Below are 15,692 nucleotides of genomic sequence, written 5' to 3' on the forward strand. Positions count from 1 at the left end.
TACATGTACAAGAGATTCTCTGAAGTGAAATGTCTGGGATGGAGCTGCTGAGTCATAATATGGCTTGTGCATCACAGATTGCCAAACTGCTCCCGGAAGTGGTGCTACCAGTCCGAGTGCCTACCAGCAACGTGCCAGAGTCCTGTTAATGTCCTCCCCACAGCCATCCAGCTTGGCTTCCTCCAAACTAACATTTTATTGCATCTATCTTAGGGAGCTTACTATTTTCTCCTATGTGTATATATATATATCTGTTCCCTCCCCTAGTGGGTTGTAAACTTCAGAAGGGCAGAATTCTTGCTAAAAATATTCTTCCCACTGGGTTTATTAAGCTTCAAAAGTACACAATAAAGAGTTGTGAACTAATGAGTGAGCAGAATGACTTCTTTTTGAGCCACAGAGATGGGGAGTTCCATGAGGGCAGGGGCAAGGAGCTCAAGCTCTGCTTATCTGGCAAGAATGTGGGTGGGAAATCCCCACCTCTGCTGCAGAGATGACCACACAGTGGTCACAGCTGGCCCACAGACTAAAGAGTGCCCCGCCAATGGAGGACTGCTGCCCACCTCTGGAGCCCAGCTTTAGATCACTTTTCAGCACCGTAGTCACTAAACTTTCACTGATTGTTATAAGTGACAACTTTCCTGGTCTTTGGGGGCATCTTTATTACATACCAAGAGGGCTGCTTCTGGCAGAACTCGCCCATCGCTGCCCCACCCTACTGCCAAGAGCTGGATTGTGTCCACATGGCCTTTGGACCAGGGTGACATGACCATGGTAAATGCCTCCCCTTTTTGTCACCCCAGCAGTTCCGGGCTGACTCATTTTCTAAATAAGTTGCTTGTGGGTTTTGGTCTGACATCACATGTGGAAGAATGAGTAATTTTTTAAGAACCAGAATTACAGGCAATCAGAGTAAGACTGTGCATATTACGGTTTTGGATAAGGGGTCAGGAGAGGGTAACAGGCCCTCTCACTGCCTCCTACCCTCCTCTTCCTGGGGCCAAAGGAGAGAGAGAAGGGGGGGAAAGGAGGGGAATACGGGTTGAAGAAGTTTGTGTCTATCTATCTAGTTATTACACTACTTGCAATTTTATCAAACTCTATTGCCTCTGCTAAATGTAATAGAAGTACTATAACAAAGTAGTGGCAGTGAAGAGTTCTACACAGCTTGGAGTCAAATTCCAGCCCACCACATCCCACCTGGATGACCTTCATGGAGCTTCCGAATCTTGAAGTGATGTGTATCAGTTACGGTCCCTGTTAAACGGGGTTGTGCTCAGGAACAAGTGAAGAGCTGCACATTGTACTTTAAATTGTGCCTGTCACTCAGCAGCCTTCGTGGATGTGTGAGGAGATATTTCCCTGATGTATCACTATGTTTATGCTCATAGCAAATGTTTAATAGATTTTTTTAAATGAAATGGGTATGTCCTATTAAAACATTTGAAATCAGGGGTATAGAAATGACAACTAGTTGCAGACTCCTGGAAAGAGAAGGAACCTTAAAGATCAGTTACCTTGGGCCCAGGTAGTCCTTGCCGGTACCTTTGGCCTAGCTTATTAGTAGTTTATTCCTTAGCAATGGGAGCGGGGGAATCCTCCTCATACCACAGGCCCATAGGAGTCACTGTTTTTTAACCCTAAGAAGGTATAGTTCTAGATCCTTAGGCCCTGAAAACATGTCTTGCATTAGAAAGAACCTGGCACCAGAGAAATCCATTCCTTGACCTTGGAACTTGTGGCTTGTGAGGAGAGGGGGCAGGACCATGGCATTTGGGTGTGTGGCTTTGTTGAGTTAGTAAAATGAGAACCCTGTGGAGGAAAGCACGTAGACAGAGCGTGGCTATATTAATTGCTTTTTATCCATGCGTGGTATTTGTCTTCAGGGCACTTTTTGGTCTTTGGGAACAAAGTCTTGAATACCAGAGAACTATGAAGAAGCCAAAGTGAAGTGTCCGGAGTCCACCTGGATAGCAGATCAGGACGCTGGGGCTGGCTGGTAGACCCCACTCACTGGTCCACTGTGGGCTTCTGCTGGGAATGCTGTGGGCCAGACAAGTGGGTCTGACTGGGCTGCCACAGAAGCCGAGGAGCTGGGCTTATTGGAAAGGCTACATGTTCAGGTAGAAACTGTTACTGAAGGAAGTCAGCTGTCCTGGAGGAAACAGAGTCATGGGGTGGTGTCAGGAGGCACGTCCATACTCTCAGCCACCTGCCAAGACAGTCACACGTGCACACCCAGACTGACTGGAAGCACCCCCTCCTAGGCTCTTCCCCTTCCTACACTCGCAGACACACACACGTGCCTCACACGCACCTTCTCAGTCACAAGGTGGCCAGGGGAGACCTCGGGGTTGAATCAAATGCTGGTTAATGCTGCCACTTTTATTATACCAGAGGTCTTAACATTTATTTGGAGATGAACACAGACTTGGCCGGCCGCCCTGACAGAGGCATGCATTCTCTACAGCGCAGCTTGGGAGTTCATTGTCCCTAGACACACATGTCAGAAGGGATCTCCAGAGGAGGGAGACAGGGCAACTGGCTCCTGGTCCTCTCCATCTGGGCTCACTAATGGTGCTTCCCCATGATGGAAATTGAGGAGTCTCATGAGCAGGGCAGGTGTGTCTTAAACAGATGTGACAAGGATTCCACATACGGGCAAGTTCCTAACACTCAGAGCCAAAGAGGACTTTGGGTTAGGGACAGACAACCAGACAGGCAGCACTGGCTAATGGGGGGCATGCTTCGCACTGCATCTGAGCTAGGGTAAGCTGCCAGGAGCCCACAGGGCGAAGTCCTGAAAGAGTAAGACAAGATGGCGCAGTCACGATAAGGCCACTAGACTCACAGCGAACCGAATGAACAGGACCGCACAGGACGATCTCCTGACTACAGGACAGCAGCTCCACCCAACGGCAGGTGCCCCTCCCTGGTTAGGCACCTGCCCTGAGACCTTCCCATGGGCCTTTCTGAGCTGCATGACATCACTGAGCACAACAGAGCAGAGGAGGGGGCCACGCGCATCACGGCCGTGGGACAGAGCCACCAAGTGTGGCTGAGTGTTGTTGGCAAATGTCTCAGGTGCCCCCATATGTCTGGAGAGCTAATCTGAAAAGAGGCTGGCAAAGGACTTCCTCAAGCTCCGGATGGTCTCCGCTTTGGCTTCATCCTCACTGGTTGAAGACCGGAAGAAGGAGGACTCAGAGAAGCTGAAGGCATTTGTCAGGGACTGCGACTTGCTTGAAGATAAAAACCAGAGAGAAAGTGAGAGGGTGTGTTCCCAGCGAGGCAGGAGGGATGGTGACAGGAGGAGAGAGACGTAACAGGGACCCCCGCACCCCCCCGGGAAGCCAGACCAGGTGACAGAGGAGAAAGTCAGCCAAAGATGTATGACCAGGCACTGGGGCGACCAGTTGCTATTTGTTCACCTTCAGGAAAGGATGGGGCAGCAGGGTTGCTGGGGGAAGAGAAGAAGAGAGAAGAGAAAGAGGGAGAAGGCAAAGGAGAAGGAGGGGTGACTCGGAAGTCCCTGCTCTTATTTAATGCCAGAGGGTTAATTTCAGAGGCGCCAATATGGTGAGGACTAATCCAGAACTCACACCACAGGTACCTGGGACTTGCTTTCATTTTCCACCAACTGATGGAATTTGCATCAGAAGACCCCAGAGAAGCCTGGTTCTGCATCTCACCTCACCCATCCTGGCCTTGGGCCAGCCGTGTGCTTCCCTGGGCCTGACTTTCTCACTTGTGACATGGAGATGTTTGGTAAAATGATCTCTAGACATTCTTTGTTTGTTTGTTTTTTGTCTGACTGCAATGAAACTTTCAGCTTGGCATGAACCCAGTGGCTTGGGTGACTGATTTCTAAGATGGCTTTGACCTACCCCGTCACCTTCCTCCGAGGGTCCCTGACGTGAAGCCTGTGGGGTTCAGAGTGTTGTGGTGCAAAGGGATGAGCAAGAGCTGTACAAGGTCATTAGGCAGTTTTCTGATTAAAATATCCAAATCACTCACATCTTAGGGAATAACTTTTCCCTTGAGAGACAAGCGGCTCAGAGAGAAAAACTGGGGCAGCAAGGAGGTGGAAAGGGGCAGGCCCAATGCAGCCTGACTTCCGAGTTCTGGCTCTAGCACCTTCACCTGGTGTCTTAGGACTCCCAGCCCTTCCCTGAACTCTGGGTGCTACCCCGGAAAGTCCCTTCCACAGGTGCCTAAGCAGTTTCTCCCCTGCAGTGACTATGAACAGATGCCCTGCTTCTCATTAGGGCCAGGATGAGCCCCAACATGCAGCCCTCCGGGAGGGGGTGCTCCCCTGCATGCACAGGCACAGCCGAGGGCCCCGGCCACGAGCCTCATACCCATCAGCAGGGTCCCATTCAGCAACTTCAGCCCCAAGATCTAGCCTCAGTGGGCAGATAGGAGAGGTAGGAGACTGTAAAGATGCCACATGCAAAATGGCTGGGATTAACGGAAATGGGGGGCAGGAGAGCACAGCTTCCCCCAGCCAGCACTGGGAGCAGGAGTAGGCAATGCTCAACTGGCCAGGTAGGACGGAGACCTGGAGAGCAGCTCTCCGGACAGTGGAGCCCAAACTTGGGCTTTACTAGCAACGAGGCAAATGGTTTTGTAGAAAAACTGAGTCTCAGCTGACAATGTTTACTACTCTAAGATGCAATGATGACACACTCAACGGGCTCATTTGATCCCTCAAATCTGAGAGGCCCTTCTCCCTCCCTGAAGACTCCCATCACTGGACTCTGAGAAGCTGGGCGGGTGCTGCCCTCCGCCCAGAGACTGTGCTGAGTGTGGCCACAGGCTGGTCCGGGGGCAGAGGGACAAGTCTGTCCCTCCCAAGGGCGGGGTCCCAGCTCCTGGGGCCTGTCAGCCCCAGAGGGACTGAGTGCCGTCAGAGGAAGGGGTCCCTTAGCACCTCTCTGGGTGCTGCTCCGCCACCTTCACCAGAAACCCGCCTCCTCTGACAAAGCTGATGGGAAGAAACTGAAATGGACTCAACTACTTCCCCTTTTCCTCTAGACAGCCTTGGCCACTACACACTCTAAACTGTGAGTCAGAGCCAGGAAAAAGGACTTTTTGAAAAGAAATTTTGAGAGAGACAGAGAAAGAGAGAAAAGAAACGGAAAACAGAGTGGGAGACAGAATTAAAAAAAAAAAAAAACAAACAAACGAAAATCCTGGGTAAGCAGCAGAACAGAACAGGGCTCTGCCTCGGGACCAGCTCCCGGAGGAAGGGAGGCTCTGAGCAGTCACCAGACCTTAGTCTTTCACTTCCCTCTTTTCTATCCTCCCCAATCACTCGCAACTGAGCCTCTTGCCAAAAAAAAAAAACCCCAAAACCAAAAAAAAAAAGACCCCACAAAAATAAAGTCTGTAAGAAGGCTGATAGAAGGTGCTTTCTAGCAGCTCAGAGCCCCAGGCCTGGAGGAGGGGCAGGAAGAGGGGAGGGGAAGGAGCTGCTGAGTCGTCTCTTACTTGAGCTGTGGGTGAGGCTGGGGCTTCTGTGGTGGAGCAGCTGGGGGTGGCTGGGCCTCTGCCAGGGAGTTGCCGCTGGAAGGTGCATCTCCGTGGGTGGTGGGGCCGCCTGGCCGCTGAGGAGCTGAGGAGGAGGAAGAGGAGGAGGAGGAGGAAGAGGGCAGTGATGATCCAGGGGGGAGCCAGTGTGCAGGCAGCACCTTGCCTGGGGGCTGCATTCCTTGGGGTTGCCCAGGGCCCCCTAGGTTCAGTACAAGAAAAACTTCATAATTTAACCATATCAAAGGGTTTCCTTATTAGAATCTACGTCCCAACGGGTGTGGTTAGTTAATTACCAAAAGGATAAGCTCTATTGCAAGAAGTCACCTAAGGCTCTGAAGGGCTCCAGAGAGATTCCCTGGTTACCCTCAGACATCGCCACTACTTGCTCCTCCTCAGAGACCTGCCCCTCAGTCATAGCAAAAGTGGGGCATACAGGGAAGAAACTGTGGGAGGGCAGCCCAGATCAGAGGGAAGCTGGCAAAGGCCCCCCGAGGGACCCCACCCACTTCCCCAGAGGCTCCCCAGGTGCAGGCTGCCCCACCAGGGTTGACTGGCAGGTCTCAGGTCGCACACACAGAGGCGGGCTGGGGGGGTGGCATGGGCCTGGGGCCAGAACCAGAAAACCCTCCAGTGACTCCCAGGGCAAGTTACCAAACTTCTCTAGGTCTCAGTGTTTCCTACTGTAAGTATAAAAAAGCCCACTCTGAATTTCTTTCAAGAAGGTAATGAGTCAGAGGACCACAGTTCTGAAGGTGCTTCAGGGAGGACTCTGTGTTCTGCGACCTTTGGGGAGCACTGCCTGGCACTGCTTCCCAGGAGCTGGCCTTCCCGCTGCGGCCTGCCTCTGTGTGACTGTCCTGAACTCACACCTGTGACCGGGTGGCTCTGGTGCTTCCAGCCATTCTTTTACCTCCAAGCACATCCTCGGGGCCTCCAGCCTCTCCTAGGTGTGTGTGGTGAAAGTCTCCAGAATTCCAAGTCCCCTTCTTTCCTGGACATGTTGTGGGCACCATCTGGCCAACTAGAGGCCCCAAAAGGATGAAGATGCCCTTCTCCCAGCATGTTAGAAAACCACGTGGCAGCCCTCCTTCCTCAAGGGGTGGACAGGCAGACGTGAGCCGCCTAGCTGCTCAAATCGCTGTGAGGGCGGTTACTACACTTGGGAGTGGATGGCGTCTCCATGGGCACTCACTGAAATGTGAGTGGAAATGTGCAGAATCGCTGGGAGATCTGATCTCTCGGGTCAGTTCCAGAGTCTACACCCGCAGGCCTGCTGGCAGGAGGCTGACAGAAACTCAACAGCAGCTAAGAGCAGTGTGGTGACTTCGTTTGCTAGAAATGCCAGAACACCTGTGTGCCTCTGGAGAGGCCGAAATGCATGTCTAGGCCACTCTGTCCCGTGGGGACTATCAGCTCATCTCCCCACTACACGGCACAGGCTGCTCTTTACCACCAATCATCTGTTAGTACCAGGGTTAGTCACAAATAAAGACATACATAAATGAATAAATAACTGGCATTGTCCAAGTTCAAATCAGGTAACCAGTGAAGATGATAAACTAGCAGCTTATTCCATGGGGGCCAGTTTCGCCTCTTCCAATGTTGGGTACCATTTGTATTGGCATTTTCTTGTAAAGCACCGTGGGCAGAGCTCAGCCTCTCGGACCCAAGCCCGAGTGCTTTCCCACCTGTACAGAGATGCTCAAATCGCCAGAAACTGTACAACTTAACACTGAAGACAGATAGAACTTTTCCTTTATTGCACATTAAGCTGTACAAGAGAGTCACAAAAGAGAGGTACTTGGATCACACTTCCAGCATTGTCTGAGGTTCTCCCAGCTGGATCGGTACAAAAAAAGGGGGACAACATCAGAAAAGAAAAGGGTACAAAACACCTGAACGGCAATCCTGTACTGTGACATGATGTCCCCCAGGCCAGAGGTGTCCCTAGCATGCTGCCTGAGGACTCAGGGCAGTCAGGGGTTGCTGCCTGCTTCCACCAGCCACCTGAGAGACCTTGGCTGGCACCACCCTGGAGCCTGACTGAATTCAAATGGTGACTCTGTATTCGTGGCTCACGAATGTCACATGAAAAGCACCTGGATGACCACACTGAAAACATGCAGAGAAGCAACACCACCATCAGCTTGCCACTTGGACAATAAAAGTTAAATGATTAGGAAAAAAAAAATCAATGAAATGCATTCCTCCATTCCAGGAAATGTTGCTTTATTCCTTTCTACGGTTTCATCAGACTGAGAGGTATTTAAGGGCCTGATTCTCAGGCAACCCGCCCGGAAGTGTGTCAATGCATGTGTGTCTCTATTCACACCAGATCCATCACCGTCACCCTCTAAGGGCGGGTTCACCGATGAGAACGTCACACCCAACGCCTTTCCCTGTCACCTCAGAATCTGCCAGCAACCAAAGGAGGAACCAGGGCACAAGGCCCTGGACGCATCTGCCACGGCACGTGCTACCACACTGGGAACACGTCCACCTGGCCAGCCAGCGCTGACATGTCCATGCGGACTACGAGGGAATGTCACAGGCGGGCTGGAAGCATTTCTTCTGAAAGGCAAGCTGCCAGCCCAGGCGCCCATGGTCCATGGTGCCAGAGGAGGTCACGGGGCCCGTCCTGGTATGGCCAGAGGCGATGCTGAACGTGAGGCCTGGTGCAGTGAACCACCTTGTCGCCTGCCTGGGGGCCATGTGGCGGTGGGAAAAAGGACCAACAAAGGTTCTTCCAGAACCACGGCTATGCAGCTCCATGCCAGATTGGCCTCCTATCCTGGCCAAAGACACCAGTTCTGAGGGAGCATACAGTGCCCCGGGGCTCTGGCCTGCCAAAGGACAGCAGGAGCCCCCTCTAGTCCCGTAGGCAGTGTCCCTTCTTAAGGGAAATGCAGCGGTCTTGATTTGGTCTTGTGTAACGAAGCCTCAGGAGAGGCCTGGAGCAAGACGGTCAAAGATCTGCCCAACTTTTCAGCAGCTCCCTGTCTAAAAGCGCTATAGAATCATCTCTGCACCTGGGTCAAGTTTTGGGAAATACGAAGCAGCTCAGTTCCACAGAAGCGCAAATGTGGTCAATTTAGAGCCAGCAACAAAGGGGAACAACGTCAGGGAGACTGAGATCAACACAGAAAATACAGATTCACTTGGATATTGCACATCTGCGGCCCCACTGTGTGTGTGTGTGTGTGTGTGTGTGTCTAGTTCACAGCTAATTAGCTCCTAATAAAATGAGGGGTACACTGGGAGATAAAATACAGAACACATTCCTGGAAAGAGCTTGCTCTTGATAGTTCATGTCATCACTAAAACACAAGAGCTCTGCAGGCACAGCCAGCCTGGCCACAGAGTCAAACTGCACCACGGTCAGCAGATGGAGAGAAAGGTGAAGCCTTCAGAGTCAATGGATGAAGCCACGGAGGTGAGACCGAAGTCTCTTACACGGCTATTTACCCTTGTCATGCAGAAAGGAAGCAAAAGCACAGTGCATGGGAGGGAGGTCCCGAGCACACTCTGGAGGGAAGCAAGGGTGGGGGCAGTTTTGTCTGCACCTGGAGGGGTGAGGACAGGCCTTGGGGTTTATTTTTGTGGTCTCTGTTTCTCCCCTGTCTGCCCCCCGGTCCTATTTCACCCCACATTATGTAACACTTGAAAAAGTACTACCAAACCACCCAGAAGATAGTCACACTGGACTCGGGAGAGGCACGGTTCTTTTGTACACTGTTGACAAACAGCCCTGGAATCACAAGTTATACAGAGAAACGTAAGTGAGCGGTACAAGCACGGACAGGAACAGGCACACAACGGGACAGGGTTGCTGACACTGCACAGGAGGAACACAGTCCAGTCAGCACTGAAAACGCAGAAACGGCACCAATGGGGGTCTCTTGTTCCCCCCTCCCCACTTTCCTTCCTTTCCTTGTTTGTTTTTGGCTTAAAATTTCTGCTTTGAAAAAATTAACTACCAATCGCTCTAAGAAGCGTGGACTTGCTTTGGCCCTACTGCAATGCCATTACAGTCGAGAATATACTGTAAACAACCTTGGGGCGCTGGCCGCTGAGGCGGGGTCTTGCCGGAGTCCAGATCCTTAAGTGTTCCACTCTGGAAGACAAAAACATAAGAGGTTAAAAAAAACTCCAAGCAGATTCCAAAGAAGCCCTGTGGCTCTATGTGAGCCTCAGCCCTAGTGCACCCAGCCAGACCTGCCCACAGCCTTCTGCTGGCTTAGGGGCTCTGTCGGCCTCTGGCCATCACAGGGCTAGAAGTATAGGCAGTGCAGGGCATGGACCAGACCCTCTAATGGGCTGGGTGGAGGGTGCCTCACCCCTTTTACTTCACCACCTAGCATGGTTATTCTTGCTAGAAGCTGAGTTCTTATACTTGGTTTCTTCTCTGGGGGCTTCCACATGCTCAGCCCCCCTCATACTCACAGGTCTGACTTTGTAAAGGAAAGGGAAGGTCAACACTGAATACTGGAGAGCGGCTTGGCTTCAGGGGAGCCTGAGACAGGGTGTGGGATGGGCCAGACAACCAGACTCCCTTGTCCTGGAGAGTCCGCTCTGGGGCTGTCAGCGGTCAGACCCAAGCAGTAGCTGGGCTGGAAGCCTCCTTCGCTTAGGAAGACCTGAACGTTGGCAGCACTGCTTGCTCAAAGCCAAGCTGCTTCTCTCTCTTGATCACATTTCACCCCTAAGTGTGTCCTTTTCTCCCACCTGTGATTCTGTCTATGCCCCTGTAGGAGCAAAGATGCATAGGCCTTCCGTTTGCTTAACACTAGGGTGGAGGAGGGGGAACATCTGGAACATCTTAAGTCAGGCACAGGGAGAAGCTTGAGAATGCCCACAGGCAGCCTGGTGTGTCAATGAGATGTCGAAGTGGCCAGGCTGCAAAGCAGGCACGGGGTGTCAGCACCCGCACTTCCTCTCCCTGTGCCATGCCCCAGCCCTCCCACCACATTAAGATGGCTTCTCCCCCATCCCCCATTGCCCACAGGCCTGTAATTCTGGCCACCTAGCTCCCCTCCTGCCTATTAAGACCCGACTTCAGCTCCGGCACCAAGGAAGCAAGGGTGGGACCTTCGCCAGCAGCGCGGTCAGTCCGTAACAGCACTGCCTGAAACTGTCCTGCTGAGACACTTTAAGACAGGAGGAGGAGGGGGGTCTTTGAAGCCCCTCATGGGACCCCATCATAGGTGCCCCTCCAGTCTGTACCCCCTACCTGTCCCGATCACCGATGGTACATCTGCACTTGCTTTCCCTTCTTTCCCGGCCCAGAGCCCTGGCAACGAAGCACCATACCCTGGAAACCAGCGCGAGCCTTCCCAGTGCACTCAGCCAGCAAGGCCATCAGCTCTCCCTGTCGGCACCTGCGTTCACCACCTGCTCTTGACCAGCTCCAGCCAGGCCCATTTCAATTCTTCCTTTGAGCATTGGAATTGTGTCCCGATTCTCCTGTCTCTTGTCATTCTGTGCTGTATTCTCCAAGCCTAACTTCTTCCTGATTGCGTCCCTTCAAGTATGCTCCACACACCTCATACCTAACACTCGACGAGTCAGTGAATGTGACAGACATTTTCGTATCTCCCTTAAGCCTCACAAGAGCCTGTATCCTGGAGGTGTAGGCCAGTTCTAGCCCACCCATGACTCTCCCCTCTGACTTCTCTCAATTTGGCCTCCTCTTGGAAGACCCACAAAGTGCCGAGTGGACTCACACGGGAAGGGGAACTCACATCTCCAGGCCCTGGGCACAGACGATGAGTCGTCTTCTCTCTGTGAGTTCCTAACAAACACGGAGCCCCTTTCTCCCCCACAAAAAAAAAAAATTGGACATGTGGCCTGATACGGGAACTACTTATTAAAATGTTAAAATAGAGTCAGGGATGTTTTGGAAAATTCAAGATTATTGTCATTTTTATCAACATCAAGCGCAGGCCCTAAATAAATGCTTGTCAAATAAACATACAGCAGTAACAGTGATGAAAGCCAGAAAGAAGTAGAGGGTCAGACTTTGAGAGAAAACACATTAAGTTACAGATGTCAAACCCTATGGTATGTGCTGTCAGCTCTAGTAGGGGCTCTAAAAAGGCCAGGATTGGGAAGTACCCCTGAGATCACAGGTGCCTTCAAAGAGGGACAAGCTGTTTCCACCAACTGCCAACCTGGCCCAGCCAGGACATGGGGACAGGAGCTCTTGACCACAGTGATCTTTCTCTTTGCTTGGCTGACCGCTGGGCAAGTCTGGGACTAGGAATTGATGCTCAGCAGTGGGCACACAAGGTACCAGTGCTGCTTATTCTGCCTTGCTTTGGGACCCTGCACAAGTTCTGTCATCCTTCTATCCCTGACTTTCTTCAGAAAAGTTCCTAGAACATAAAGTAAGATCATCTATAAGGCAGGAATCCACAGGCGCCTTCCCTGGTCAGTGCTAATAAGATGATGTCGACAGTGAGGAGGCCTTTTACTTACAATCTCTGTGGCCTCCCGGGTCTGGCACCCATACTAAACACCCCATCCCAACCCTTCATGCTTCCAGGCCTGGCTTCAGAGGGCGACAGCCAGCTGGAGGGCACAGCCTTCCCTGGCTCCCTAAGAAGCCCTCTGGGTCATGGCCCCTCCTTGCCCAAGAGGGATACTGCAGGCTCTATGGAAAATGGTACACAGACTCCTCCAAAACCTCAAAATGGAAATACCATACTTCTACGTATTTACATAAGGAATATAAAAGACTAATGTGAAAATATACTCATAGCAGTATTCTCCACAATAGCCAAGACATGGAAACAGCCTAAATGCCTACTGACAGGTCTGTTTCAAGAAACAGTGCTCTATGTACTCAACAGAATACTACTCAGCTTTTAGTGCTTTGGGGGACAAAACAGAAGGATCTTCAAGTGACTATGCTAAGTGAAATAAGTCAGAAAGTGAAAGTCAATTACTGGATCATTTCACTCACTTTGATATATATATAATTAAAGAAAACAGAATGACCAAAAAAAAAAAACCAGTAATGACTCTTAGACTCTGGAAAATAGGACTATTACCAGAATTAATGAGGTGAGGGGGATGGCGGGGGGGGTACGGAGTTGGGACAGGGTGTTGGCTTTGGGGCTTTGTGGAGGATGAGTGAACACATGCACACATGGAGCTGTGACACTGTCCTTCCCAAATTACATAGTCAGATACCCAGATAGCAAATCAATAACATTTTTTTAGAAAGAATTTTCTAAAGCAAAAACAATGGAAGAGACTGTTTTGAAGATAGAGAATTACCCAACAGAGATATCACAGAGAATATTCCTTCATTAAATAAAAGCTAAACTAGGGGAATGCTACACTTATTGCCCACCCTGAGAAGCTAGGATTCTAAGTTTTTAAAAGCCCATTGGTGAAGCTCAGACACTCCCAGAATGAGCTCATAGCAGAAGCAGACCATGAAGCCTGGCCCTGGCTCTCCTCAGACCCACAGACATACAAATGATATACCCCAGGATGAACTGATCCCGAGAGTCCCTTCCAAAAGCTCAGGGCCAGAGCTCCCAGGAGCAGTCCTCAGGCTGGGGCCTGGGAATGTGCCTTAGCCACCCTTGTCTGGCGCCTCGGAAGCTTCTCCTTTCCCCAGCTACACAGAGGTTGTGAAGACTTCCCAGGGATTAGGGGAGGCAGAAGGAGAGTCCCCCAGGACTGTCCCTTGCCAGGCTGAGACACACTGGCTCCGCCCACAGCCTTCTGTCTGCTAGGGCCGAGGGCCTATTCCCTATGGGGTTTGGCTACCATGGGATCAGTCTCCAGCCACCAAGAGTTGCCTGGGATGTGGATTCCACAGAAGTCTGGCTATTTGGCGTCACTGCCCAAGCCTGGCCTGCAGCCCACTGGCCACAGAGACTCATGGCTGGCAGAGCTGAGCTTTCCCTCAGGAAGTGAGTGGACTCAACAGGTAGAAATGTGAAGTCCACTGCTGTGTCCAGCTGTGAGCACACGTGTACGTGTGTGTGTGCGCACGTGTGCATGTGTGTGCGTACACACACACACACACGGGAAATGACTATCCTTAAGACCAGAGGGAGGAGAAAATGCTAAGTGACTGGGGCACACAGCGTGACAACCCGAAGGGCGGCGGGGGCCGCGTGTAAAGCTATTGCTGACAGTGATGCCATGGGAGGTACATTTGGGTCTCAGCAAAGGGATGGTGCTTCCATGGTTCCACTCAGCTGAGTAAGAAGGGCACATGGAGCAGAACTGTGATATGACATCTTTCCTCTAGTAGCTTTCTTCTAGGTGAGCCTGAGTCTGTTTCCCAAGCAGGCTGACTATGAGGATTAAGTGGGGTCACTGAGGAAGCACCTAGGACTGAACTGAAGATCAGTTAGTCAGATGCAGAGTTGGTCAAGGGCTGGCTTGGGTAGCTGTGAGCTTCCTGGCACTGGCGGTTTCAAGCAAGGCCTGGAACTCTCTGGCAGGGGAGGCTGTAGAGGGCTGCTCACACGTGCAGGGAGGGAAGCCCCAGGCACTTTGGCCTCCGGGCTTCCACTAATTCTTCCAGCTGCTGCTCATTTCTTTAGTGTCTGAGCGGGAGACAAGCCCTTCTTAGCTGCAGCCTTGAGCCCAGCAAGAAACCTCAGTAGAGGTGTCCTGAGGGCACAGGCTTTGAGGGCTGGATGAGGGCAGCATCTGCTGCCCTCATCAGAGCTGAGAGGGCTAAGTCCTGCTGGCTCCCCACTGGGGTCCAGAGACCAGAGGCTGCAGGAGGCCAGAGGAGCTCAGCCCTCTGGGCCAGCAGGTGTGCACGGTGCTGTCAGGAGGAGGAGAGCAAGGGTGTCCCTCACATAGGGTCATAAAGGCCCGGTCTCTCTACTCTCACCTTCCCTGCGGGTCTGGGGAGAGCACGAAAGGACAGTTTGTGATCCTGTAGAGAGCTTCCTGAACTGAGGCCCAGAAGTTCCCATTCTGCTTACAAGCTGTGTGAGCTTGTGCGAGTCATCTGCATTCTCTCTGCTGCTTTGTGAAACAGAACTCGAAATACTAGGTCAGAACATCTCCCACAGCACTGCGAGGCTCAAAATAGCAAATGTGCCTTCTAGCCTGCAAAGTCCTAGGCAAAGAACTGTATGGGAACACCATTTTTATTATTTAATGACAAGAATCAAGCTCAAGGAATGAAGCTCGAATGGCAGGCTGTCACCATCAGTGGGGAAGATACATGGGCATCTTTCCTGTGGGCATGGAAAGTTCTGGTGGGGGACTGAGCGACTTCATATCTCTATTTATCACTGATGTGTTTGTTGCACCAAGGTCACTGAAGATGGAGAAAAGTCATTCCAGAAATAGTGAACACTAGCTCTTGAGGTGAGCAGAAAGGAAATCACTGGTCTGGGAGAAAAACCAAGGCGAGGGATGAGGGTTTGTGGGTTTTCTATCAAAGGCACCTTCAATTTGCCATCTTGTGGCTTGCAGCAGATAAGCTGGGAGACACACACTCCTATCTGAGGTCCGGCAGGATGGAAAGCTGAGGAAGGAAAGACACTGAGTGACTCAGCGCTGAGAGCTGCTGGCCTGCGCCCAGCTGCCCCCACCAGGAAGAAGCCCCATGCTGGCTCAGCATATCTGAGACAGGAAACTGAGAAAGGGTCTCAGGGTCTGGCCCCAGGAAAGAGACCAGGCCAAGCTCCTTGCCGGACACGCCACAGAACTATTCTGATCAGCTCCCCCAGGCCCTGCCCCCCGGTCTAGGAGCCCAGGGGGAATGAGGCAGCGGGAAGGAATGTGGTCGGGAGGCTGCCGGTTCAGTCAGAGCAAAGGGAACAGTGTGTTTTCAGGCACCTTGGGGTCTCTCTGGGCTCCGGCCTGCTGTCACCAGTGCCCACCTCTCCTCCTCTGCGAGGTTATCAAAGATGCCCAGGGTTGGCCTCCTCCACCTCCTCCTTTCATGGGGAGCACTGCCACTCTGGAAGCAGAGCTCATCTCCTGGATAGGAGTCCTCCCATCGGAGCCATTTTCTAAAGACACAAGCAGTGTCCCGTGGGGGCAGTCCCTGAGACCTATGGGGGCACTGAGGGCCAGGTCACTCGAGGTCACAATGTCAGCTTCAAGTGATTAAAGATGTCCCTCTCAAGTCAAGTCAGCCCCAAAATAGTCAGTTTCCCTGAATA

General features: G+C 51.8%; 1 protein-coding gene across 1 annotated transcript in view; it reads right to left on the bottom strand.

The window, feature by feature from the left end:
* Positions 1-2,388: 2,388 nt before the first annotated feature.
* The window catches only part of SYN2 (synapsin II), a gene marked incomplete at its 5' end in the record, with an annotated part of 111,755 nt that continues 98,451 nt past the window's right edge, over positions 2,389-15,692 (bottom strand). The window contains 3 exons of the mRNA XM_004692370.2: positions 2,389-3,242; positions 5,494-5,734; positions 9,589-9,649. Coding sequence (XP_004692427.2) covers positions 3,107-3,242; positions 5,494-5,734; positions 9,589-9,649 — 438 coding nt within the window. The remainder of the gene's footprint in view (positions 3,243-5,493; positions 5,735-9,588; positions 9,650-15,692) is intronic.

Source organism: Condylura cristata, unplaced genomic scaffold (genome assembly GCF_000260355.1).
Source record: "Condylura cristata isolate star-nosed mole 26May11 unplaced genomic scaffold, ConCri1.0 scaffold00033, whole genome shotgun sequence".
In the NCBI taxonomy this organism is placed as follows: Eukaryota; Metazoa; Chordata; class Mammalia; order Eulipotyphla; family Talpidae; genus Condylura; species Condylura cristata.